Source organism: Pholis gunnellus (assembly GCF_910591455.1).
Source record: "Pholis gunnellus genome assembly, chromosome: 13".
Lineage (NCBI taxonomy): Eukaryota > Metazoa > Chordata > Actinopteri > Perciformes > Pholidae > Pholis > Pholis gunnellus.
Window position 1 is genome coordinate 6,884,048 of NC_136540.1, and position 24,815 is coordinate 6,908,862.

Here is a 24,815-nt window from a genome sequence, read left to right on the forward strand (position 1 = left end):
GCGTATCCCGCCGGCATCTCAGGGACATATCACAGTTTACTGTAGGCTACATTGTCTTATATCATTATAGGCTACTATTTCTGATGCAGGTCGCTGTTAATTATACATTTTAATTTTTTTTTTTTGTTACCTAGGCTAATCGTTTTTTTTCTGCAGCTGGGTCATCCTGATGCTTTCGACTGAATATTTAATGGTTCCCTGGATGTGACCGTGTAATGTTTTATTTGGCCGCCGCATGAATTCTCCCACCGGATCCTTGCCGGTGTACGCTGCTGTCCTCCTCCTCCTCCTCCTCCACCACCTCCTCCTCCTCCTGCTCAGACGGCCGATTCTCGCAGAGGGCACTACCCTCCTCCCTGCCTCTAAAGACATTTTGATCGTCCTCCCCGGTTCCCCCCACCCGGAATCCTCGACCATCACTCCGCCTGCCTCCTCTTCCTCCACCACCACCACCACCACCTCCTCCTCAGTAACATGTCGGGACAGTCTTTGACGGACCGGATCGCCGCGGCGCAGCACAGCATGACCGGGTCTGCCATCAGCAAAGCCGTCTGCAAGGCCACGACGCACGAAGTCAGCGGACCCAAGAAGAAGCACCTTGACTGTAGGTTAAGCATGCCATCACTGCTTACTGTATAGATAGCCTGCATGCATCAAGCTACCAGCATCTTTCCTCACAAAGGATAGCTTGTATAAACAGCATCTGTTATGCCCCCCCCCCCCCCCCCCTCTTTCTCTCTCTCATCCGGCCCGGTTATGTTTGCAGCCTCTTTAATTAGACACCACATTCCCTTAGATTAAAATGGGATCTACGCATCAAATCACGGCTACAATGTATTTGGCTATTAGTGTGACCAGTAAATCTGTATATAAGGCGAGAGGCAATCAGCCGGTGCATGTCAGTCAGGGGAAATAGGCCACTCTGGTATGGGCTAATCATATTGCAACCAGCCGCTTTACAGTGTAGGCCCATCCATTATTAACGCCACTATCAGCGGCAGCACTACATCCTCTCTCTGGAGACACTTCTGAACAAAATGTGCGTTATTTCTGCAGCATCACCAACATCGTCTTTTAGGTTTCTATAATGTCACATTCAAGTTCACTGTCATGTCCTCTGGTGCATTACAGTCATTAATGGATGTGTTACTGCTGTCAGTCCTGAGGTGCTGGAGGAGCAGAGAGTCAGTGTGTGTACTGCTCTGCTGCTGGGTGTTACAATGAGGCGTTTGAGCAGACAGATTCTTTATCTCCACATTCTGCTAATTAGCCGTGTGTGCAAACTGTAGCAATTGTGTACACATGGGAGAAGGAGGATTCCTCACATGTAGATTTTGACAGTGATTATTAGATTAGGTGGATTTTCTATAATTACTTGACATGATCGATGGAGAGCACGGGTAATCAATGGGGCCGACAGAGTCAGAGTCACAGGCAGTCAGTCCGGACAGCTAGAACAGACAGACACAGACGAGTGAATAGCAAGATGGCTAATCAAGAGGAAATCAGTCCGAGAGGAACAACAAGGCAGGTAGCCAAACAACCTGAGAGTCAGCCATCCAGCTACACACCCAGCCAGTCGGCCGGCAAGTTTGGCAGTGGATTAGTCAGTCATGTCCACAGCAGAGGTCACACTGGGAATTCTGGACTCCCTCACAAGATGTGCCACCGGGCGCCTCAACACAATACATCGAAATCAGGGCGGTATCACTCTATCCTACAAAAAAGGCCATTAAAGCAGGAAAAAAACCCACCCAGTGGGGGGGTTTGAAAAGGTTCAGAAATGCACTTACGATGAAAAAGCCCTTTTGTGACTCCTGAATTGCAACACCGAGTAATTACTTCTGCTTTGATTTCACACAAATCTTATCTAGATTGTGACCACCACTAAAAGCTAATTATCTATGTTTTTTCAGTGTTACTGCTGGTAGCCATTTGTGAGGGTTCAAATCTTGGCTGGTACAGATGAGGATTTCTAAAGGTACATTAGCCAACACTGACTGTGATTTTTAATTTCTAAAGAAAATCAAGCCAATTGATGTTTCTAAATAAAGTATTATTATAAGTGCAGAAGAAAATAAACAGTTGAAGGGCATCAAGTGGCACCATTATTGGTTTATTGTTGTGCTTCCTGGCGAAGCCACACTTTTATAAGAACACAATATTAAATGGTTATTAAATGGCTCTCAGAAACAAGCAAATGTCACTTAACTCAAGGGTGAGAGCAGATATTCTTAAAATAGAATTTACATGACAAATTTTCATCCGTCAAATGGATTGTAAGAAAAGGTTCATACTGCTGCTCTCAAGGACAATGAAGTTTCTCTCATAATAGGTCAGTTCATTGTAGTCGAGGTGGTTACATGAGGCGTTTCCGGCTCTTATTCCGATCATTAGTCAAATAAAAAGCTCCATGCCAAAGCAGAAACTGAAGGCCTGGCTCAATTCACTCCCCTGGAAGACTGAATTGAATTTTTTTAGCTGAATGAATGTTTTGTACTTGAGCCATTCAGATGCAGCTGTTCTAATAGACACAGCTAGCTTTCACAATAAAACACTTTCTATTTCCTTCTAGAGGGGCCTCGCTTCTCCATCCAGGACATGATATAACATAGAACTCTGGCATTATATTGAGTGCAGACGCTGCGTTTTCACGGTTTAATGGAAGACGCAGTGAGTTTGTGATCAGGAGGTCAGTGGATCTACAGTAATCCCTGGTGGTGGGGAAGTGAATAAAGAATGCAAAGAAAAGGCAATTAACTCAACTGCTCTAAAAGGAGCTTCTGGTGATTCAGCAGTACAAGAGTGCGGGTCAATCTCAGGTCTGAAAGTTTAGGTGTGTGTGACCCACGACCTCTTTGTGTAACTCTCAGCAGGACTGACAAATGGACAAAATCAACGTGGGTAACAGAAAAGGCTTAGAGGAACAACGTATAATGAAACAGTGGTCGCTGGCAAATATTTAAAATCACTGGAGCTAACTTCACGTTTACATCAGAACAAACGGAACCTGGGCATTGATTCTGAATCGGTTTACCTAATCTGAGAGGTTTGATAACTACAAACAACGTTTCAATTACCTCGAAAATATACTGAACTTGCTATCGACCCCTCCTTTCCAGGCTCAGTAAAAGGAATAGATGAAGTGCTGTGCCGTTTCTCCAAATACAACGCACGATAAATTAAACACATTGCTGCCCATTGAAGCTATTCAGAGTGTCTCACCGGCATCTCTTTTTGAATATTGTGTCATGACCTTGACAGACTGGTTGGTGACATAAACGGCCAATGTTGATTATTTACTAGCTCACAGCAATGATGAGCATGACAGACGGAGTAATGGGATTTCACTTTCACAAGTCAGTCTTCTGCATGGCTGAGATAGTAGAGAGCAGCGATAGAAATAAGATTCATCACACATAGAATAGTAATCAGGCCAAAAATGACCTTCTGCCCTGAAAGCAACACAGCTGCGATATTCTGCATATGATTTATTTGGTTGTGTGTCATGGTTGTAATAGTGATGTACCGTAGAGGCAACAAAACGTGTGGAGAATAATCAAAGACCTTGTGCACCTTAGTGGCCACATTTTTGGCCTTCCAGCCAAATTAAGTGACACAGATAAGACGATGCAATGATGCCAGAAGAAGAGAAATCGACGGCGTGGCTTTGACTTACAGGAATGAATGGATACCTTCACACACTTACTCCCACATGTGTGTGTCAGTATAATGACCCCATCTTGCAATGCATTTTCATGTCGCGAAAATGACTCACTTTATCTAAAGCCAAGGTCTTGAAACATCTTTAAAAAAAAGTTTTTATTACATTTAAAGCAGTCACTCATACTTTAAGACACTGGTTTTACATCTGATCCTAACTAGCATTACAAATGCCGTGAATTTAACTTGACTACACCGTGTTGTCATCTTCTTCTTCTAATTAATGTTTGCACAACGTTATCCTTAATCCTATTTATAAATGTGTTATTGATGTACATTCTATCCTATGTACCGCAGCTTATCAATAATCCCAGTTGGCAGTCGATATTTCATCACATTCTTCTGGCAATCTGTCACACGTCTATGATTAAATCCTAGCTGATGTATTATCACCCAAAGGAATGCGTGCAGGTGGACCCAGCATTTGACTGAATGGCTTCGGCGTAATTGTATTTAAGTAGAAGCATGTGTGCTTTGCTATTACTCTGTGAAAAGTTAAATAATATATTTAAACAAGTTGTGATAGCTGCTCTGTAGGCTGTCCTTAGCCACAGCGGTCCTTTGTGCTAAATGCTAACATCAGCGTTCAAGACAGCTGGCCAACAGTGTCCAAAAAAAGACTTAATTCTGGAGTTTTTCACTCTTAACCGAATTTCTTGCATCTAATTGAACAAACTGTCACAACAAAAATAAAACGTGCCACATAAATACAGTCTGAATGCTAAATAAAAAAGGTAGCCATTTTTACAGTCCAGTCCTCACAAGCGTACATAATGTCATGACCGCAAAAACAATATTGCATGTTGGTGAGGATTTAAACTTAAACATAAAATACTGCAGCTAACATGTGAAGCTAGCCAATTTGTTGAGCGAGCTAGCATGAGCTGTTAATTAGCTCATGCGCTATACTATTCTCCATTAAAACAAAAAAATACAGCACAAAAAATAGACACGGATTTGTCAAACCACCCTAAACCAGACAAACAAACTAATATTTAGCAGATATAATATAATGCTAACCATGTTCACCTTTTTTAGTTTAGCGTGTTAGCATGCTAGCATTTGCAAACTAAACATAAAGTACAACTGAAGCTGGTGGGAGCGTCATTCGTTTTTCAGGTACTCTGGTCACAAAGCAAAGGAGCGGACAAGTTAAACTGATGATGGCGCACTGTGAAAAGTTAACATACATGTTTGCACCAAATTTCATTGGGATACATCCAATAGTTGTTGAGATATTGACATTGACATTCACACAGCGATGACGCTACAGGGGCTAAAAAGTGTGAAGCAGGTCCACCTTACTGGTGTGTCTGTTCACTTGTGACAGGAAACATTAATTAGCCAAAATCAATATGGACCCATTAATTATTAAGCCAGGAAGGAAATTCTCAAACAAACCATTAACAATGAGTAAAGAATGGCTGAACACTATATGTACCGTTTTGATATTAATGCCCTGAAATTTTATTCGGAGATGAAAAAAAAAAGTCCTTATTTATTTTTAGAGGGGATTCCAGGGTACTACAGAAGTAAAGCTTCATCGCGGTCGGGTATAAATCATGCTCCTTTTTTTATGTTAGCATTTCTGTATATGGATATTTACTAACAACGTGTTTGAGAATCATTTGGTGATGCTTAAATATTGTTTTCTACAGGCTTCACTTTCCACTTTCAGATATTGGAAGACCTTTATATTTGTCCTTCATGCAGGGAAGCAAATGACGTTAATGCAGCAGAGTGAGAGAGCCAGTCATGGCAGGCAAAGTTGGACGAGTCGATGAAGACTATAATCAATATTGTAGGAGTTATTATCGTCTGTGTTGTTGCCCCTGAGGTTTTCACACTACTGAATAACATAAGAAGTGAAGATGAACAGGATTGAAGCATTAGCTGCAGTGAAACTGCCGGTGCAACGGCTGCCTTTGACATGCATCAAAAACTTAACCGTAGTATCAACTGGCACTCTTTTGTATCCAGCGTTTCAGTGGGCGCAGAAAACATCAGAGAGCTTCCAAATAAACCCTGATAACCTCTGATCCTGTGGAAGAAGGATTTGCCTCAGAAACCAAACCTTGCTTGAAGTTTTCTCAGCACGCAAATGTCTCTCTCCGCCTCTCTTTGAATACAAGTTCACTTCCTCTCACTCCCCCAGTGGTTTCACTTACTGAATCTGTCTTTTTAAATCTAGTTTATTTATTTGTCATAATATATGTTGATGTGTTGTTCTTTTCCATGTTGTGCTCTGCTGTCAAATTCAAGTAAAATTGCTTCTCATCTTTAAGTTTTCCATCTCATCTGGTCATATTCCTGATTTATTCCTATTGTTGTTTGGTCACTTGGTTCCGTCACTAAATGAGGCATTTATTTTACACGAACATTAGTATTAGAGCCTGTTCCTGACCGGGTTTTAAATAATCTGCTCAGCCTCAAGTTTTTACAGTACTGCAGAGTCTAAACAGGGATTTTCAGAGCAGAATAGTGAAATAAATGTAATTGGTTTATCCAGAAAAAGATCTTTAACGTCACTGAACAGATTGTATGAAGCAGCTCTACAAGTGCACAATACGGTCCATTTACAATACAGTCCAAGGGTTTTTCTGTAAAACACACAAGGTCAGGTTTCAGAGAATAAATAATCTTTGTAATTGGAGATTTGAATCTTTAATTTTTAGTAATCCAACTGAATCACAGCTAAATAAGCTATGCAGAATATGCAGCATACAGGGCACATAAACATGTTTCTGCTGTTTAAGAGCTTGGTTCTTTAACGAGGGAGTCAGTAAATCTTTGAGATTAAACAGAGGCCGAACATATTTCACATTTTGATCTTTTGCCAGAGAAATCCTTGAAGAATTTAGGGCATTGTTCCACCAATCTGACCTCATTGTGTGTTTAGTGTTCACAGCTGAATTCTGAATGACATACCATTGTTCACATAAAACTGAAAACTTCTCGCTTTTGCATTTAAAATTGATCCTGTTCCTGAGTTAACTTGGCAGTTCTTCATTAAAAATACACGTCAGCTATCAGCCTGCCATCTTGTCGGACATTTTAAATCCAACAAACAGCAGAACGTTGAGCTATTTTACTTTTCAAATGTGTTCCACATTTGCTTTGAACAGATAATTTACACTCTAAATGAGAGTCCCCATTCGGTAAACATTTGAGTCAACTCAGTCTTTGTGACATGAGTTCATTGTGAACATGAGTTCATGGTCTCAATAACTAGTTTCAAGTCTTTATCAATACAGCATGATGTTCATTTCGTACATTATTGTCCCATTTAGTCTAAAATAAAGCAGAGTATGCTTTAGGGCGGGCTGCCTTGTGACTGACAGCTCGTTACCACGGCATTGTCCGGTCTGCTAGTTTCCTGTGTTTTCATCTTACAACTTTAACCCTTTCACAGTGTGTTTCATGAAAGTCATGTCTAAGTCAGCGTTGGTTGTCCTTAGCTCCACCCTCTCGTTTTTTTACTTCTGGTTGTAAAAAAACAAAATGGCGACGGTCAAAGATCAAGATGGCGACAGACAAAAATGCCGAAATGACTACGTCCAATACAGTCTATGGTTTTATTCCATTATTGTTAATGGAATAAAACTGTGACTCATTATTCATCATGGGGCTATTCATTTCACCGTTTTAGTTTTTTTCAAAGTATGCATCCATTGTTGATGTTGAGTTGACCTTGTAACATCATTTTCCATCTTCTTAGTTTCTTCTTTTTGGGCATTTTGGTGGATAGTAGGCGTCACTGTTGAATAGAAGCCACACAATTTGATTTTGTGATACAGTAGGTTCTGATTCATCTGTCTATTCAGGCTCTATCATTATTTAATCATTTATTCATTATACGAGTGCTGATATTGAGAGAGTCAAAATGAATGCACCATTCGATAAGACTGCCTTCATCGTGGAGGTTCATTCATTCCATTGATTCTCAATAACTCAACCTGTAAGCTCTCTAAGGTAATAAATTATGATGTTGGCATGTGGCTGGTGCTTTTATTCACAGTGACTTACAGTAAGTGAAAAATGCAGCGGTCTGAGTTGAAGGACACGTGAATGTTCATAGCAGTCAAACCTGCGACTTTACAGATGACCTCTAACCTCTTGGCCACACGCCTGTTTTCTATAACCTTTGTTTATCATAAACCAATACAATTATTGGTTTATTCGTTTACAGCTTTCTCTGTATGTCCAGAATAGTTTATGTTATTTGTTTTGTGTCCTCCAGACCTGATCCACTGCACCAATGAGCTGAACGTCAGCATCCCCCACCTGGCAGACACACTGCTGGAGCGCACGGCCAGCAACAGCTGGATAGTGGTTTTCAAAGCGCTCATCACCACACACCACCTCATGATGTACGGCAACGAGGTGAGCAAAAATTCTCAGGACGACAAGAAAGTAGTTTGGCATCTTGAATTAAAAAGCTTGTTTCAATGTGATCAAAGATGTTACGTGGCCTCAACAGAAAAAAAAAAAAGCTCTAAAAATGTTCTCATAGCAGTGATTTTAATGTTTTCATCAATATTGCTGTCATAATCCTGGGTGTTAGCTTGATTTATTGCTCAATACAATAGGATACACAGTCGTGAAGAAGAAACTGCCGTGCCCTGCCACAAGCTTGATGGTCAACTCCAATAGCGATCTATGCCGGGATCGTTCGTCCAGCTAGTTGTAACAGTGGGAAGCTGCAGAATATCAGCTTCAGGACGAGCTCACTAGTGCTGAATTGATTTGTCAATTTTCCATTAGTCAATGGACAGAAAACCAATCAAAAACAATTTAGATAGTCTATTAATTGTTGGGAACACTTTATACAGATTTATTGATAATGCAATTGTTAGTTGCAGGCCAACACAAGATGATGAACTATTAATGAAGCATTAGAAAAGTGCACATGGGAGTCAATGAAACAAAAGATATTTCCTGTTCAATCTAATGCTCCCTGAGCCCCCCGCCTCCATACACACAGACTGATTGCCAATCGGCTAGCTCGAGTCATTGATGTGTCCGGAATCTGACATTTTGCTCACAAGGCTGTAGCAATTTCTCTCCAACTCTTGCGGCGACTTTCTCTGAAGCGGGTATCTTCCACACGTGCAACAAGGACTGATGATGTATACCGCTGACATTTCAATGGCCAGTGTGACAAATCACCTCGCTCCGCTCGCTCACACTACAGGAGCAACATCCAAAACATCAAACATGTTAAACGATGAGCGTGTCAGACTAGAGAGAGGGATTACAGCGGGTACACTGACCCTCTCAAAAGTTTTCAAACAACAAAGTTTTCGCAGCACAAATAGTGACGGTATGTTCTGAGTTTACCTGCCCAGAAAAACCCATTAATTGGCACCTTTACTTCCTTCATGTGATGCTTTTGTTGTCAAAACAGGATGCTGGAATGGGATCATTGTTCAATTTTACACTGACCTTTAAAAACAAGGGCAGCTACAGTTTTGAAGGAAGTCAAAGTGTCCATTTCATGACTTTAAGCTGACAAACTCTCTGTGAAATGCTTTTAAAGCCGCAACTCCTGTCTAGAAACAAACCCTTCGCTTTGCGTGACATAGACACCGTTATTGTGTCTGAGTGGACTTGACTAGATGTTGTCAGGAAACAGCATCAGATAAGTCACTAACTCTTTCCTCTCTTTTTTTTTCCCCCCATCAGAGATTGATGCAGTACCTTGCCTCCAGAAACACGCTCTTCAACCTCAACAACTTTCTAGATAAGGCTGCACTACAAGGTGATTTAATGCTATTTGGCTGTTTGTAAACTCAGCAGTGCTGCACATCTAACATAATGACTTTATGTCAGACTCTCGCTGGCTCTGCAACACTATCAATAAGCCCATTTCAGAGCTGATTTCAAAGGAAAGCTACGGTCCGGGACTGAAACACTACAGATAAATGTGCCTGTTGTTGGACACAAGAAGCTGCTGAATGATACTGAAAATGGAAACACATGACTTTGTAATTAATTATACTATATACATAAACCTGAAGGTAAAATTGTGCAAAGGCCAGTTTGCTCGTGGAGAAGTTAGTCCACTTCTTATGAGGGGGGATTATAGCTTCTTAACACGGTTTTGAAAATATAGGCCAAGGTGATCCGTCTCTAACTGCAGCGCCCCCTCTGTGCCCCCGCAGGATATAACATGTCAACTTTCATCAGACGCTACAGCCGCTACCTGAATGAAAAAGCCATGTCTTACAGACTAGCAGCAGTGGACTTCACCAAGATGAAGAGAGGGTAACAGACTCAACACACACGTCACATATATGGAGAGGCATGGGCTTTTTTTTTACCAAAAAAAGTGTTTTTATTTTAATGTTTTACTTCAGTGGGTTGGTAGACACAGCAGATACCCAGTTGTATGTGCAGAGGCACTGAAACAGTGACTGCTTTGTGATATGTCCCCTTTAAAGTGTGTTTTTTTATGCTAATCCACAACAGTGTATATCTGAGGAACTTCCTTACACACCTTAGGTCTCCAGGCCTGATAAATCCTGTGTGTGTGTTGCATGCGTGTTTGTGTGCATGTATTCTTGTCTGCTACCAGAGCTGATGGCGTGATGCGCACCATGACCACAGAGAAGCTGATCAAGACTCTGCCAATCATCCAAAACCAGCTGGACGCACTGCTGGATTTCCAGGTAAAACATCTGACTCAAAAGACTCAACACTTGATGGTAAAATAGCGTAATATCTTGATCTCTCATTCATTTTCTCTTTCCTCCAGCCTAACTCCAACGAGCTCACCAATGGAGTGATCAACACAGCTTTCATGTTGCTGTTTAAAGACTCCATACGGTTGTTTGCTGCTTACAACGAAGGGGTCATCAACATGCTGGGTAAACCACACACACACACACACACAATACAGCAGATACAGTAGTATTTATGCAGTAATCTGCCTCTGATGATGAGATCACAAGACTGTAGTCTGACTCACTGGATGTAGACCGCAGGTATGAGCCTGCCATTGGCAGCCTATTTCAGCAGGCATTGTCCTTCCCACTCCGCTATCTATTTTGCGAGGATACCCAGGACTATTGTGATTGCTTTAAACAGCGCTGTTTGGAGATAGGTCTGGCTATGCGAGACTAACAAGACTCAATCTTTCTTTAAAAAGGGGAAAATCAATTTTTCCTCCGACTGCATCTAAAGGTCCAATTGAAGATCACCTTCTGTTCTTCCATTAATTACTGAGCCAGTGAGGAGTCAGGGGCTGAGAACAGACCATCAGACCTTTCAATGAGGAGTTCATGAAATGATTCATTACTTAATTGACTTGATCTACGGCTCTTCAACTATGGTTAAATAGTAACTGGGACTCTATGAGGAATATACTTTAGCTTTAATCTGCACCAGATGTGCGGGATTATCAGGAGAAATCAGTATCAGGTTGATTTTGAAGTCGTTTTTTTTTATTGTATACACTTTCTAACATCATCTAGCAACTCAATGGGCTAAAATAAGGTATTTACTGATGGCGAATATGTGGTTTTCCCTGATTTGTGAATAAACAGTGATTTTGTGCTGATTTTGGAATGTTTTTTCTGATACACAGAGAAATACTTTGACATGAAGAAGAACCAGTGCAAAGAAGCTTTGGAGATCTACAAGACTTTCCTCAACAGGATGACCAAACTGTCTGAGTTTCTCAAAGTGGCAGAGGTAACGTTCGTTTGTCCTGCTGCTCCTCCACGGAGGAAACAGAGTTATACGCCACTGGAGAGAGCGAGAATATCTGTCTGGGGCGAATCTCGACAGCCTCCTATGAAGGAACATCCATGTTCAATTATAATTTGATCCCGTTTCTCAGACGAATTTCACCTGCAGAGAAAATCCACTTAAACCTGTTGAGATTCGCTCCAAACTTCTGTTTCCCTTTGGATCTGATTTACGGTTGCTATTTTCGAACCTAAAACTGACCGTAGATCAGTGTCCAGGGGCTCTCCTTAATCTTCCCAAGTCTTTTTTTGCCTCTAGATTTTCCTCCTGTTTCTGTCCTTCTCTTGTCCTGACCAGGGGAGGGGGTGACTCCATGACAAGTGATTAATGGCTGAGTCTTAGCCTATCAGGGAGTCACTCGTGTAGAGCTTCCAGTTGAGGGACCCCTCGCGTGCTGCCTGTTCACATGCCTGCACTGCATGCCCAAGCAAGCTCTTTTTCTATCCCTATCTCTGTCCTCTTCCTCTTATTTTATTTCCTCTCTTTTCTTAAAAAACAACAACGTTATAATGGCTGTTATCCAATGAACAGTTGCAGTTCTTCCTAGACTGCACAGTGAAGATAAACAGTGTTATCCTGCGTTGTGTTATCCCGTGCGCCATCTTCAAAAGCTTTCTCTCTGCTTGGTTTCGTTCCTATTTGGAAGGTTTGGGGTGCAGCCACTCGATCCAAAGAAAAAAAACAACAACAGACTAACGTTGACTTTAAGGACCCATTCATTTTATCTGTCTAACAAAATGTGTGTTTGTCTGTTTGTGTGTCATCTGTGCCCCCCCCTTTTCTCTTTCTGTTCAAAGTCAACATTAGTTGAGTGTCTTCCTTTTGGATGTTTCTTACCTCGCAGTCACGTGACCTGTTGTCTGCCCTCTCTGCCCTGCCTGTTCAATCAGTCGGTGTGCTCAGCATTCATTTCAAACCAGTCTCCAGATCTCAGTGTGTGTGTGTTTGTGTGTATTTATAAGTGTGTGTACATAAACTGTGTATATATATATATAGGTGTTTGTATGCGTGTGCATGCTCCCTCCTCCTCTGTTGTCTTTTATTTGTTTTCCTTTCCAGCCACTGCATGAAGTAATGAATGCTTGAGTTTGATTCTTCTTTCTCCCTCCTCCTCCTCCTCTTCCTCCTTCACACGCCTCTTCCCTTTTTTTTCCTTCTTTTTTTTTTAACTCTGTTGGATTTTTTTGGTTTATTTCTTGTTTTATTATTACATTTGGTTTATTTTTTATTTTGCCTCCCTCCTCCCTCCCTTACCCCTCCCCTCCTTTTTTGTGACACAGCGAGTTGGGATAGATCAGGGCGACAGCCCCGATCTCACACAGGTCAGTCTACATCTCATCTCAATCAGTCAATCAACCAATCAGTCAACCAGTATTTAAATCCGTCAAGTCAATGCTTCATTCTAAACGCTCCCGTTCCCTACTCACCCTACAGACCTGCCCACACTGCAGCTGCCATGTCCTCCTCTCTTCTTCACTCTCCTTAACTTCTTCGCCTTTTTTCCTTTTCTCTAGAATAGAGAGGAAACAATAAATGAAGACCTGCATATAGCCTTGAAGCACATTTAGTTTTTCACAATTTCTAAGCATTAGCGCAGAGAATTTCATTTTTTTTCCATTATCTAAATCATTGCAAAACAAATTTTACTCTTCGGTGCGATGTTTTGAAAGCAGCTGTATGCAGCTGAATATCAAAAGTTTTTAGCCATTTCTATTTTAGACATCCATGACCGGGGCTTATTATTTCCACAGCCGTATTTCTGGCATTTGTACCCAGTGTAAATATCAAGGCTTGTCTCTTCATTCAAAGGCTTATCATATAAATAAGTCAGCACAGCTTTATGAAATAGGTTTTTGCCCACATAAGCAGTGTTCAAATCATTTCCCTGAAAAGATTATGTCCCTTTGCATTAGCTGTGGGGAGAGCAGCGAATGGTTTTTAATAAATAGGTCTCTGCAAATATGACTTGGATAGGTGTACATAATGCCATCATAAGCACTGCATATCATGGTGAAGGCCACACAAATGTAAAGTATCCTTTTCAATGGAACCATAATTGGATGTTTCCAATGTGAGAAATCAGGTAACACACTGACAAGGGAAGACTTTTTTAAATTATTGCCATGTCTGTAGTGCTTAAGAAGACCTTATATGCCCTTATTCAACAACATAGTGACCCATGCCTTTACTGAGCTCTAGATATGTGTCTGTTTTACTTTTTAAACCTTCAGCATATTCTAGATTTCTCTGAAGAAGGATATCCAGAATTCGCATTTTACTCTCTTTCCCCCTTAAAATAAGTATATGAGAAATCTTTTCTTTGCTTGTTGTGTTTTCGTTGTGATCTCTGGTACTGAAATGTAAGACTCTAGATGAAAAACATGGTATCACATAGTGGTTCAAATGAACCCATCCATCCTTTTTGTTTTACTATGAAGAGTGCTGGCCAGCTGCTCGATGTGTATACCTGGTTTTTCACCAGATGTTTACATTTCACTGAGTTAACTTCCCTGGCTTCCAGTGGGATACAATTGTTGTACTTAGCTTTAGCTGCTGCCTAATTTCCAAACTAAATAAATGAATAATAAATCAATTTGACTGTTAACCACCTAACGTGGAATCCACCAGTTAACTCTCAATTTTTGGACTGTGATTTTCTTTACCCGTGTGCGTGTGTAAGTGTGTGTGTTTACGATAGCGTTTGTGCACTGCTGGCCTCTGCATGGGCTCGTTAGACGGTTCAGAGACGTGTTTGTTGTGTTTCTACTCTGGAGCCCTGCAGATACAACGCTCCGCTGCTCTGTCCTGACCCGTCAGTCCCGCTGTGGACTCGCTTGCATGATCCAAAGGCTGATGTTTGCATGCCGGTGAACCAAACCTGATGAAACCAAATGCAAAAAAAAATAAATAAAAAAAAAGAGCAAACAGCTGTTGTAGAGTAGATAATGAATCTGAGGGTAATGTCTTAATTTTTTGCTGCCGCTTTGTGCGCGTATGTGGGTGAGTGGGATAAAATGAGGAGGTGAGGAGATGGGAGTGAGAGAAAGCGGTTTGTCCCATTGTGTCCACTTGGCTGTGGTTCTAATGAACCCCATCAACTCCCCTCCCATTTACACCCCCCTTCAGGCTCCCAGCTCTCTCCTGGAGGCTCTGGAGCAGCATCTAGCCTCTCTGGAGGGCAGGAAGCTTAAGGACCTCTCCGCAGCAAGCAGGTATGATCAGACCGCAAACAAGTTACTCAGATCTGCTGCAACAGCCACCTAATACTGCTGCTATTCCTACAGCAATTACTCTTGGTACTACTTGGTACTACTGCCGTCAGGGGGCTACTTCTGTAAAACTACTGGTTCTACTTTTATCACAAGACAAACAATGAACAAGACTTGGGCTGCGGCCCTTTTTGCTGGAAGGTTCCTAACTGGGGGAAATGACCCGGAAGTATCCAAGTGGCCACCATGATAAGAGATGTTTGAATTCCTTAAATGCCAAGGAAAGGTGCTTCCATGCTTCCTTTATTAGCTCCTTTAGCATAGGAGACACTGGACCTTCCTTTACGAAAGGAAAGTAGATAATTCCTCCCCACAATTCAATGCAGCAGCAACATTTAAAATGACGCACCATTCGGCCGTCCATGATAAACAATATGCTTATCTTACAAAAGGTATAACAATTATACTCAGTCATAAAGTAATGGAATTCATGTTGATGAATAGACAGTGACAATCCTTACAGTTCATATATGTATTTATTTACTTCGAACATGTAACAAATACGTGAATAAAATGAACAGTAAGTATAGCAAACTGTCAATGAACAAATTCTCAATAACAAGAAGCATCAGTAAAATACAAAAGCTAGGCCTATGATAGATTATTAAATTGTTAAAAAACTAAATATAGCCGCACCGTTGAATCAAAATTATTGCACAAAGGAAATATTGATATTGAACACGAGTGAATTGTCAGTTTCTACTGAAGCAGTGTTGATCTTTAAGCGTAACAGCAGCAGGAAGGAAGGAGCTCTGGTTCTCTCCTTCACACCACGAGTGAAGCAGCCTCTCACAAAAGAAGCTCTTTATAAAGCCTGCATGCATTGGGGGGAATACATTTCACGCGGTTGTGTTTTAGTAGAGCTTTTTTGTAGTCCTTGGTTGTAGTTTCGCCATGGCAGACCTACGTCAGTGACGTCCGCCGTTGCATCATAATTACGTAGCTTAGTGAAAGTGGAGTTGGATTCTCTAAACACCACGGTTGACTTTTCCGAACTCCTCATAAATTATCCTTCACATCTTTCCTTGACCCCGTGACATTTTCCGTAGAGGTCAAGGAAAAGCGGTTAGGAATAGACGTTAGGTCATTTCTTGACTTTTCGACCGCAGCCTATGTGTCTACAGCCATGTTAGGAGTTCTGTGTTGGCGTATTTAGACACAGTGGTGCTGTGAGCTAAATGCGAATTCAGCATGTTCACAGTGAAATTACTAACAGGTTGATGTTTTGCAGGTAAAGTTGACCATTTTAGTGTAGTGTGTTTATTAGCTCTGCAGGGATTTCATCAGACTTGTTTATGGCACTAGATGGAAACTCACTGAAGTGTTTCACTTGATTCTGAATGGGTCAGGGTTTAAGGCACAAATGGTAGCAGGGGATGGACCCAAACGCAGAGAGACAGGGGGGAACAGAGGGCTCAACGGATGATTTTAACAATAACGAAAATGTTCAGAACAAAACTTGCAGAGCAGGGGAGTCAAAAAATGTGTAACAAAAAAATCTAAGAAAAAACTGAACAGCCAAAAACAGGAACCGGTAAATTAGGAAAAAGGGATGGATACATACAGCGTAGCAGGGAACATCCAGGGACACAGAGCAAGTAGCATGAAAGACGAACTGACGTTGAGACACACAGGGTTTAAATACACTGCGGAGGTGCAGGTGATTAGACACAGGAGGATTCAATCAGGGGCGGGGCAGATAATCACACAGGCGGAAAAACATACAAAGGCAGGAAGTGAAGTGAACACGGGACACAAGAGGCAGGGAAATTCAAAATAAAACAGGATACCAACTAAACAAAACCCAAGATCGTGACAGAAGGGAACATGAATGTCTGTACTAAATTTTACTCCAAATTTTACTCCAAATTGAATTATACAGTACTAAAGTAAAGTACTTAATACTAAGAAGTTATATTTCTATAAACGGAACTCTGTGCAGCCTGTGCATACAACTGATAATCAATAACTGGTAATCAGAATTACCTAGAAAAGAGTCATACAATGAAACAAACCGACAATACATCAAAAGGCTATGGACACCAAGGAGGGTGCAAGAAGAAGAATTTAATAGAATGAAAAAGGCAAGGCCACACACACACACACACACACACACACACACATTCAAAGCAAAAATAGCCTCAGTATGTGTCCACTCAACCTCTTTAGGCTACATGAGAAGTTAGAAGTTTTGCGAGCGACGCAAAATCCCAGCTGGAGGACCACCTTGGATATTTTCAGCATTCAGGGCTTAGTTAGCCACACACAGCATTCACGCAGAAACGTGGGCGTGTTTGATTTGCATCGCTTCGCGTGCTCGCCTGGTTCATTAAAAAAAGGTCTCTCAACCTTTTGTAGGGCCCACTTGTGATAGTTACTTTTTTTTTTCGAGGATCACCTTTTCAAAGAAATGAGAAAAAACACAACATGACAAAAGAAAGGAGAACAAATAAACTGGGCTTTAAATCAGCTGCAAAGACCATAAATATTCTGCTCACCCATCACTGCCTCCCATTATGAATCCAAATGTAATGTCTTCAGGGTCATACTTCTTTGGAGCTTTTACTGGCACAAGGTTCTCTCTCGCATCACTTTTTCGTTTTAAAAAATGGATCCATTTTGTGTGACTGCATCAGAACATTCGCTCGCTAACAGTGAAAACAGATATGTCGTGATTGTCGCGGTGATATTCAAACGTAACTGGTCATTGAAATCATGCTTTGTTTGAATCACTATGTGTTTTATTTATGTGGATATTTGAGCACATATACAAATAACTAGCTTTGTAAAATAGCTACAAATACATTAAATAATTTCATCCAAAACATTTGTCAGTAACTCTGCGAACCACGAGACGCTCTGAGGCTCAAATAGGTTTAAAATAGCTGCATTGAATCACTGCTTTATTCAGGTTGATGCAACCTTTTGCTACCTACCAGAGGTAGCCTACCATAACACTAACCATGACTATATCTATCATCTAGTCATGATGTTTGGTTTTCTTAACAATGAGCATAACAGCCTCACAGAGCTGCAGGATTCTATCGCCTTATTCAAATAAAGTTAAGGTCACAAAGCATTATAGAGTGGAACTCAGTAAAAAGAGCAAAGACAAACAAAACAAAGCAATGTAGCAACCAGCATTCCAAAAAAAAAATATGTGTTTGTATATCAACTTTAGATCCAACACCTTGTCCAGTGCCGTGTCCTCTCTCTCCAGCACTGGGATCTCTCTCAGCCGCATGGACGACAAGACAGAAGACAACAGACTGCAGCAACACAAGGTGAGACATTTTCAAGACTCATCCATATACATAGAGACAGGCTGAGACAGCTACATACCAACAATACTGTACTCAATGAAACCACACTGTGATCGCGGTGAGTTCGCATACCTTTTCACAAATGGAACAGTTTTTGCTTTCATGTGAGAAAAGCACACTGAAACCATTTTAGATTGTGTGAAGTGTACATCAAGGCTTTTTGTCCTCCACACTGTTGTTGAAGTCGCATGGACAGGTGCATTAGTCCTGCAGTACAGTGAATTACACTGTCTGTGTTTGGCTGCTGGCCCGTAGCGTAGAGCTGCACAGAGAATGACAATGAAGTCACAATCTCAAGACCCTCTGCAGTGGATTTCTCACTCAAATAAAGAAGCACCCAGGAATAGACGTGTTTTAGATACATTTTTTTATCATTAGATTATTTTTCCAGAGGTTAACACGATTCTTATGTACTGCAGGGATATTTGCAAACCACAGGAATATCATATTATACTGATGATGCTTCCCATTGCAGGAGGACAGTCATAAGGGGATCGATATTCAGACACCCAATGTGTCACCCAGCACCCAGTCAGTGGGCAGTGCCAACAGCAGCGGAGGGGCCACAGATCTCTTCTCCAATTCATCAATCGTACCAGTCAGCAACCAGTGAGTCTAACATCTGCAGTGTCAAACTGCTTCAAAGGGAAAGTCATCTGTATGTTGCAGAAAGACTCCAGCTCTTCAACAATAGGCCGTTCGCCTGGTTGTCATTATAGATCAGGTTTTCTATTAACGGTTTATTCTGGTTACATAAAAATAAAATGGAAAAACAAAACTGTGCTCTCTTTCACATTTTCCTTCCTGCAGTGTGCCAAACCTGACCAGTGAGCTGTTCACCCTGCAGCCTAACTACACCCCGATCCAGACCACACACACTGTGCCCAACAACAACAATGCCTGGGGAGGTAGGACTCACACACACACACACACACACACACACATATAGAATCATGCAAACATACAAGGAAGCATGCAAATAAACACACACGACTCGGAGCTGGATATGCTGTGACAGATACGTCCAGTTGCTTCATGGCTCTTGACTCACTTCCCCTCTTTTCTCCTTTCATGTTACCGCGGTAACCTTTGGATGTCAGGCGACCTGCTAAAGCCAGCCCAACCCGCTCACATTCACAGCCCTGGAGTCCAGTTGCACTCTGGGAAAATGCTGCCCAATGATTTGGACTCTTCATTGGCTAACCTCGTTGGTAGTGAGTGTGCAGAATCTATTGAAATATTCAGTTATTATATTATATATTCATCTTTTATCTGTTATTCTTCTCCGGCTCTGTTGCTTCCAGCTGATATGTTTCTTTTTTCTTTCTCTCAGATCTGCAGTTTGGGGGGATGCAAGCTAAAAAGTGAGTGGGTTTTTCTGACATCTAAGACTTCGCCACAAGCAAATGATTCAGCTGTCTATCCAACTTTATCACAAACTCTTTTATGATTCATTAATTTCCTCTGGGATTTTGCATAAGCTGTGCACCTAAAAATGCTGTGTGTGTGTGTGTGTGTGTGTGTGTGTGTGCGTGTGTGTGTGTGTGTGTGTGTGTGTGTGTGTGTGTGTGCCCATCAGGCCGGAGCTCCAGTGGAGTCAGCTGGTGGAGAAGAAGCCAACAGGAGGAGGCGGCTGGCAGTCAAAGACCATGTGCACCAGCACCAACTGGACTCACACCACCCATCCCATGGCACCTGCACCCATGCAAGTCCCTCAGATGGTAAATTAAAAGCTGCATTTGCACAGTTCTCAATTTTAAAAAAATTGTTTGTCTGGCATCACGGATTAATTCACAACTCACTCATTCTCCTGTTAGTTATGAGCAGGACAATTTGCACTATTATCATTGGGTGTGCAACACTTTAAAAGCTGTGAAAGAATAAATTAAAGAATAAAAGATATTCAGTTCACGATGACGTAAAATAGAGAAAAACTCAAATCAGAGAATATTTGGCAGTTTTATTGATTATCACGATAGTTGCAAATTAATTTTCTGTCTCTCATGTCATGATACTACAAACATCAGCGACAGATGTCTTTTTAGTTTAGAGGGTATGATTTAAATTTTGTTTCATATGTATTCTCATAATCTACCCAAGATCTTCCTCGCTGCCAGTGTTTTGGTACATTTTGTAAAATGAAACAAAAAAGTTTCATGAAATCTTACGTAAAGAGGTAAAAATGAAACACCGACATATGGTTTACATTTTGTACTACCTCATCATTTGCAAGTGCCTTCATCATTTCAAGTGTTGATTCTAAAAATGAATGTAGAACTGCAACGTTTATTTTTACAGTCGTACCTCGAGGAGTTACAAAATAACTTTTGAAAATTAAAAATTAAATCAAACTGACAATAAAGTCTCTATATTATATAGGGTCAAGTCTGTAAATGTGGCCTTTTTTGTCAGGGAATCACTACTGCACTACTCTAGCTAAAGTTTTTTTTAAGAAGTATGGTATTGTGTATTAATTTGGTGCCATCCATCATTCTGTCAGAGAAGTCAGCTTCTCCTAATGGTCATATATCTCATTCTGAAATGAAACTCATTAAATGTACCTGTTTTGTAAATGTAACTTTCCGCTGCACTCAGGGCTTTTTAAAGGAGCTCCCAAATGTGTGTCTGTCCTTTGTGCTCCACTCTAATTATCCGCAAGTCTCTTCCATTCAATCTGGTTTCATCTTTTAATTTTCGTCTGATTGACCTCTCGACTCAAACTGCTCATTTATTCAGCAAATGGCTCGGAAAGCCGGTGTGGCACGACAGGAATTTAAAGTAGAAGAGTTTTGAGCATGAGGAATGGGCAAAGGTCTGGTTTATCTTCTCTGCTCATTTAGAGAAAAGGCTTTTATTGTTGTAACTCTCTTTCTCTGTATCTCTCCACAGAATGGGATGATCTATACTGGCTACGTAAGTGCATTTATTCACTTCACCTTCCCTTCCTTCCTCTTTATGCACTGGATTTAATCCTGACATCCTCCAAAAACCTCTCTGCTTTTTTTTTTTTTTAATGCTTGTCACACTTTTATAATTAGGCTCTTTGTGTTGTGGATGATACATGAATTATCAGAGGAAAAGGGAATTATTGGGCTTATTGTGCTGCCACGGCATTGTGTTTCATCCCTTGTGGCTGCCAATCTTCTACCTCAAGTCTACGTTGTAAAATATTGCACCTCTTTGTAATCAACTTTCAGGTCAAGATTAAGACTGTACCTCAGCCAGAAAGTCACTGTATTGTGATCCTCATCTTTTTCCATACAGGCTCCCGCACCAGTGGCTTATCCTATGACGACACCCCAAGTGCCTATGTATGGAATGGTAAAGAACAGCTTTAACCTCACAGTCATATATTCATACTCAGCTGGCATGAATCTACTCTAAATCTGAAACATTTTGCTGTCTCCTGTCCACTCCCCATCTATTGCCATTCCTTCTGCCACCTGTCCTCTGAGCAGCTCCCTCCTCAGATGAGTCATCAGATGGGGGGCGTTCCCATGATGGCCCCGCAAACTGTCATGTACAACCAGCCTGTCCTGAGACCCACCAACCCCTTTGGACCCATGCCGGGGACACAGGTAACACACACACACACACAAACATATATATATATATATCAGCTATTAAGCTATCTCTCAGGAAATCAGTTTATCTCTCAATATATGTAAACATGTTTAGGAGAAAATAAAGAAGGTGTGAGGCGAAACAATCCAAACCTAAACTTGACTGAACATGCTTTGGAGTGTGTACCTTAAAGGAAAGTAGTAGCTATGGAGCTATCGGCAGTTATCTCGGGGGTATTGAACACTTTTCTGGGAAGTGTAGGAAATAACTAACTTCAGCAGAAGCAGGCAAGGCGCAAAGAGTAGGACATCCTAATCTGATATATAACTAGAGCAGCAGAACAACAACCAAGATTGGATTTTTCCTTTAACTCTATGTGCTTCCTGTCTTCTGGCATAATTGAGGCCCTCGTTCATAGCTAGTTTTAACGACTGATAAGTAAAGCCAAGGAGCGGACACTCCCGAGCAGCAACAGGAATCACGTTGTCAGATAATTGAACAGAAAGTGGGAAGATAGTGCTTTGCACAGCGAGTAACCATCAGTTGGTACGTCTCTCAGGAGAACAAACAAGTATATTTTGACCAATTATTCAAAACATAACAGAGGAAAAATAATTGCCTACTGAGCACTCACGCCCATGTAAAGCTGTTTTCCTGGCACTGCGGCAGGTAATGTGCTCGTCAGGCGATGCCTGAACACTTGACGAGGTGTTTTGTCAAACTAAATTACTCTCCATTCTCCTCCCGTCCTCTGCAGATGCACTTCATGTAGGGATGATGTTGTAACCATGGCAGCAAAGCCAAGAGAGAGAAGGCGAGAGGAAAGAGATGGAAAGAGAAAGAGCTGAAGAAAACTAATCCAGAACCAAATCCAGTGCTGGAGGAAGAAAGAGGAAGACGGAGACGAAAAGGGGAGGGGAGAGGAAGAAGGAGAGAGGACCAGAGGATGGATAAAAGATGAAATGCTGTATCAGTTTCCATGTAGCCTCAACATCTAATCTCCTCTCCTCTCTCCATGTGGCTACTGATCTCTCTGTCTTTTAATGGGGTACCAGAGGCTCCGCATCAATCCCACTCATCCTCTGTTTGATTTGCCAATTCAGACGGCGATTATGACCTGCGATGACAGCTCTGTGGAAGTGCAGAGGCTCTACTGCCACTTCCCGACCTCCTCATCCTGATGATTTCCTGTATAAAAACGTACCCACTTCAAACTCGGAGGACACGCGCCTCTTTCTCTGATTGGATTGTTTGCTGGCACTTTACTCAATGTGAACTTTGCCAAGGGTGTATGTCCGTGTAGGTGATGTTAGCGTCTTGTTCAGATTGGTTCCCCGTTGTGTGTCATTCATCACCTGATGTCAGAAGTAATCGATTTGAATGTGTGTGTGTGTGTGCGTGTGTGTGCGTGCGTGCGTGTTTTCCTTTTTCTACATTTCAACGTGCTGCATCAACATTACCGTTTTGAGTCTTTTTATGAGCTCCATTTGTTCTTAATTGCCAACTTCACATCCAAAATCCGACGTGGAGCGATACTTTGTGGGTGCGCTTGAGAGTGTGTGGATGCACGTGGCTGTGTAGGGTGTGTACTGTATGTGTTTCTCTTTTGGTACCTGATGTCATTGCTGTGTTGCCAGGTACCAACGTGTTACTGCACTGGAACTAACTGATGAAAGCACTGAGCCAGATCCAGGCATCGCATTTGGATGTAAACAAACCTCTTACACTAACTTTGCTACTTGGGGTCGGGCTGTACACACTGTGTATTTTGTTCATTTACCCCCAACCCCCCCCCCCCCCCCCTACAGCTGTGCAATATCATGCAATCTCGTTACCGTCTTTCCCACCACATCTGTAGGCTGTTTAGAAAGCTGTTTCCTGCTGTAGTGTTGTTGTGTGTCCACATCAGGTTCCTGTACAGAATGCCGTTTTACTAACCTGTTCTGTTTTACACGTACTGCTCTAAAAGTAGTGACAAATGCACTGAGAGCCAGACAGAGAGTTGACTGGATGTTAGGAAGGCGGTGTTTCTCGACTCCCCAACTGTATGATTTCCTCCCTGTCCTGTATTCGTCCTGTTCAAAATGAGTCTCCCGTGATGTCCTTCACACTCCAGAAAAACTGGATAAGGGGAATTACTGCAGCGGATGTCTCACCTCCAAGTAATCAAAGACGCTGCAACCACAGAGAGGGCTTTGCTAATGTAGTGTTAACGTTTGTGGACAGGACAGCTAAAGGTCAGGCGGAGGAGTCAAACGAGGAACGGGCCGTCGTAAAGCGACCGAGGGCAATGTCTGTTGATCACGACCCGAGTAATGCAGTGACGACACACAGATTAATTCAGACAGCCAGACACGGGAGGCTCTAATGAGATGTTAAATGTTAATGTGGCTTTTCTGGCAGACCCAAGGTCAAGTTAGACCCACAGACAGACGGTATATACATTTATATATATATAGCACAAACCTTCGAAGAGGGGACCACGCTCTGCTGCACAAAAACCTAAAATCATTGCTGGGATGTACAGTTGAAAGGGGCAATAATCGATTGGGGATGAAGTCGTTTTCTATTGATTGTGTCTGTTCTATGTACATGTACTGTATGTGTGTTTGTGTGCACATGCCTTCCCGTAGAGATAAACAGGGTCGAGCTCCTCGGTAAGAGACGAAAGGTCTCTAGTGAGCTGGTAGTGTGCACAACTTAGCAGTGAGTGTTATTGTGGCCGTGTCTCAGTCTGTACAACCCCACATCAAATTACGGTGGTTCCAAGGATCACTCATCTGATGAAAACAACGCAAAAAAAAAGAAAAAAAAAGCCCCGAAGTCATCGGCCCTGGAATCTCAAAAGTGAATCAGAGAGCCGGAGCTTGCACACACGCTTGTGATTCCTAACAAAAATCGGCAGAGAATTGCAACTGTATGGTGGCGACGTGGCGTATGGTTCGGATTCAACCTTGAACTGTAACTGCTGGCTACGCAAAAACCAATCACCCTGCAGCTGCGACTCTACGACCAGCAGAGAGAGAGACTTCAGTTAGAAATCGTCACCAAGCAGGCAGATATTCTCTGAGCTTTCTCAACAAGAGGCCAGCTGACAAAAAAAAAATAGTCGTTTCACTCTCCACCGTTACTCCTCATCCCAGTGGTTTGTCTTTCTCAAGTCAGCTGAATGCTCTTTTCACTG

The 24,815-nt window shown here is 41.8% G+C and overlaps 1 protein-coding gene across 1 annotated transcript; it reads left to right on the forward strand.

The window, feature by feature from the left end:
* Positions 1-474: 474 nt before the first annotated feature.
* On the forward strand, positions 475-22,812 carry LOC306705173 (phosphatidylinositol-binding clathrin assembly protein-like; the record flags this gene model as incomplete). The annotated part of the gene is made up of 19 exons (XM_079171875.1): positions 475-604; positions 7,964-8,106; positions 9,409-9,484; positions 9,888-9,990; positions 10,301-10,394; positions 10,481-10,592; positions 11,312-11,418; positions 12,756-12,797; positions 14,602-14,687; positions 17,926-18,028; positions 18,543-18,676; positions 18,878-18,975; positions 19,168-19,281; positions 19,401-19,431; positions 19,647-19,788; positions 20,957-20,980; positions 21,332-21,388; positions 21,526-21,645; positions 22,735-22,812. The coding sequence occupies 19 exons, from the start codon at positions 475-477 to the stop codon at positions 22,810-22,812; spliced, it is 1,794 nt and encodes a 597-aa protein (XP_079028001.1).
* Positions 22,813-24,815: the final 2,003 nt, after the last annotated feature.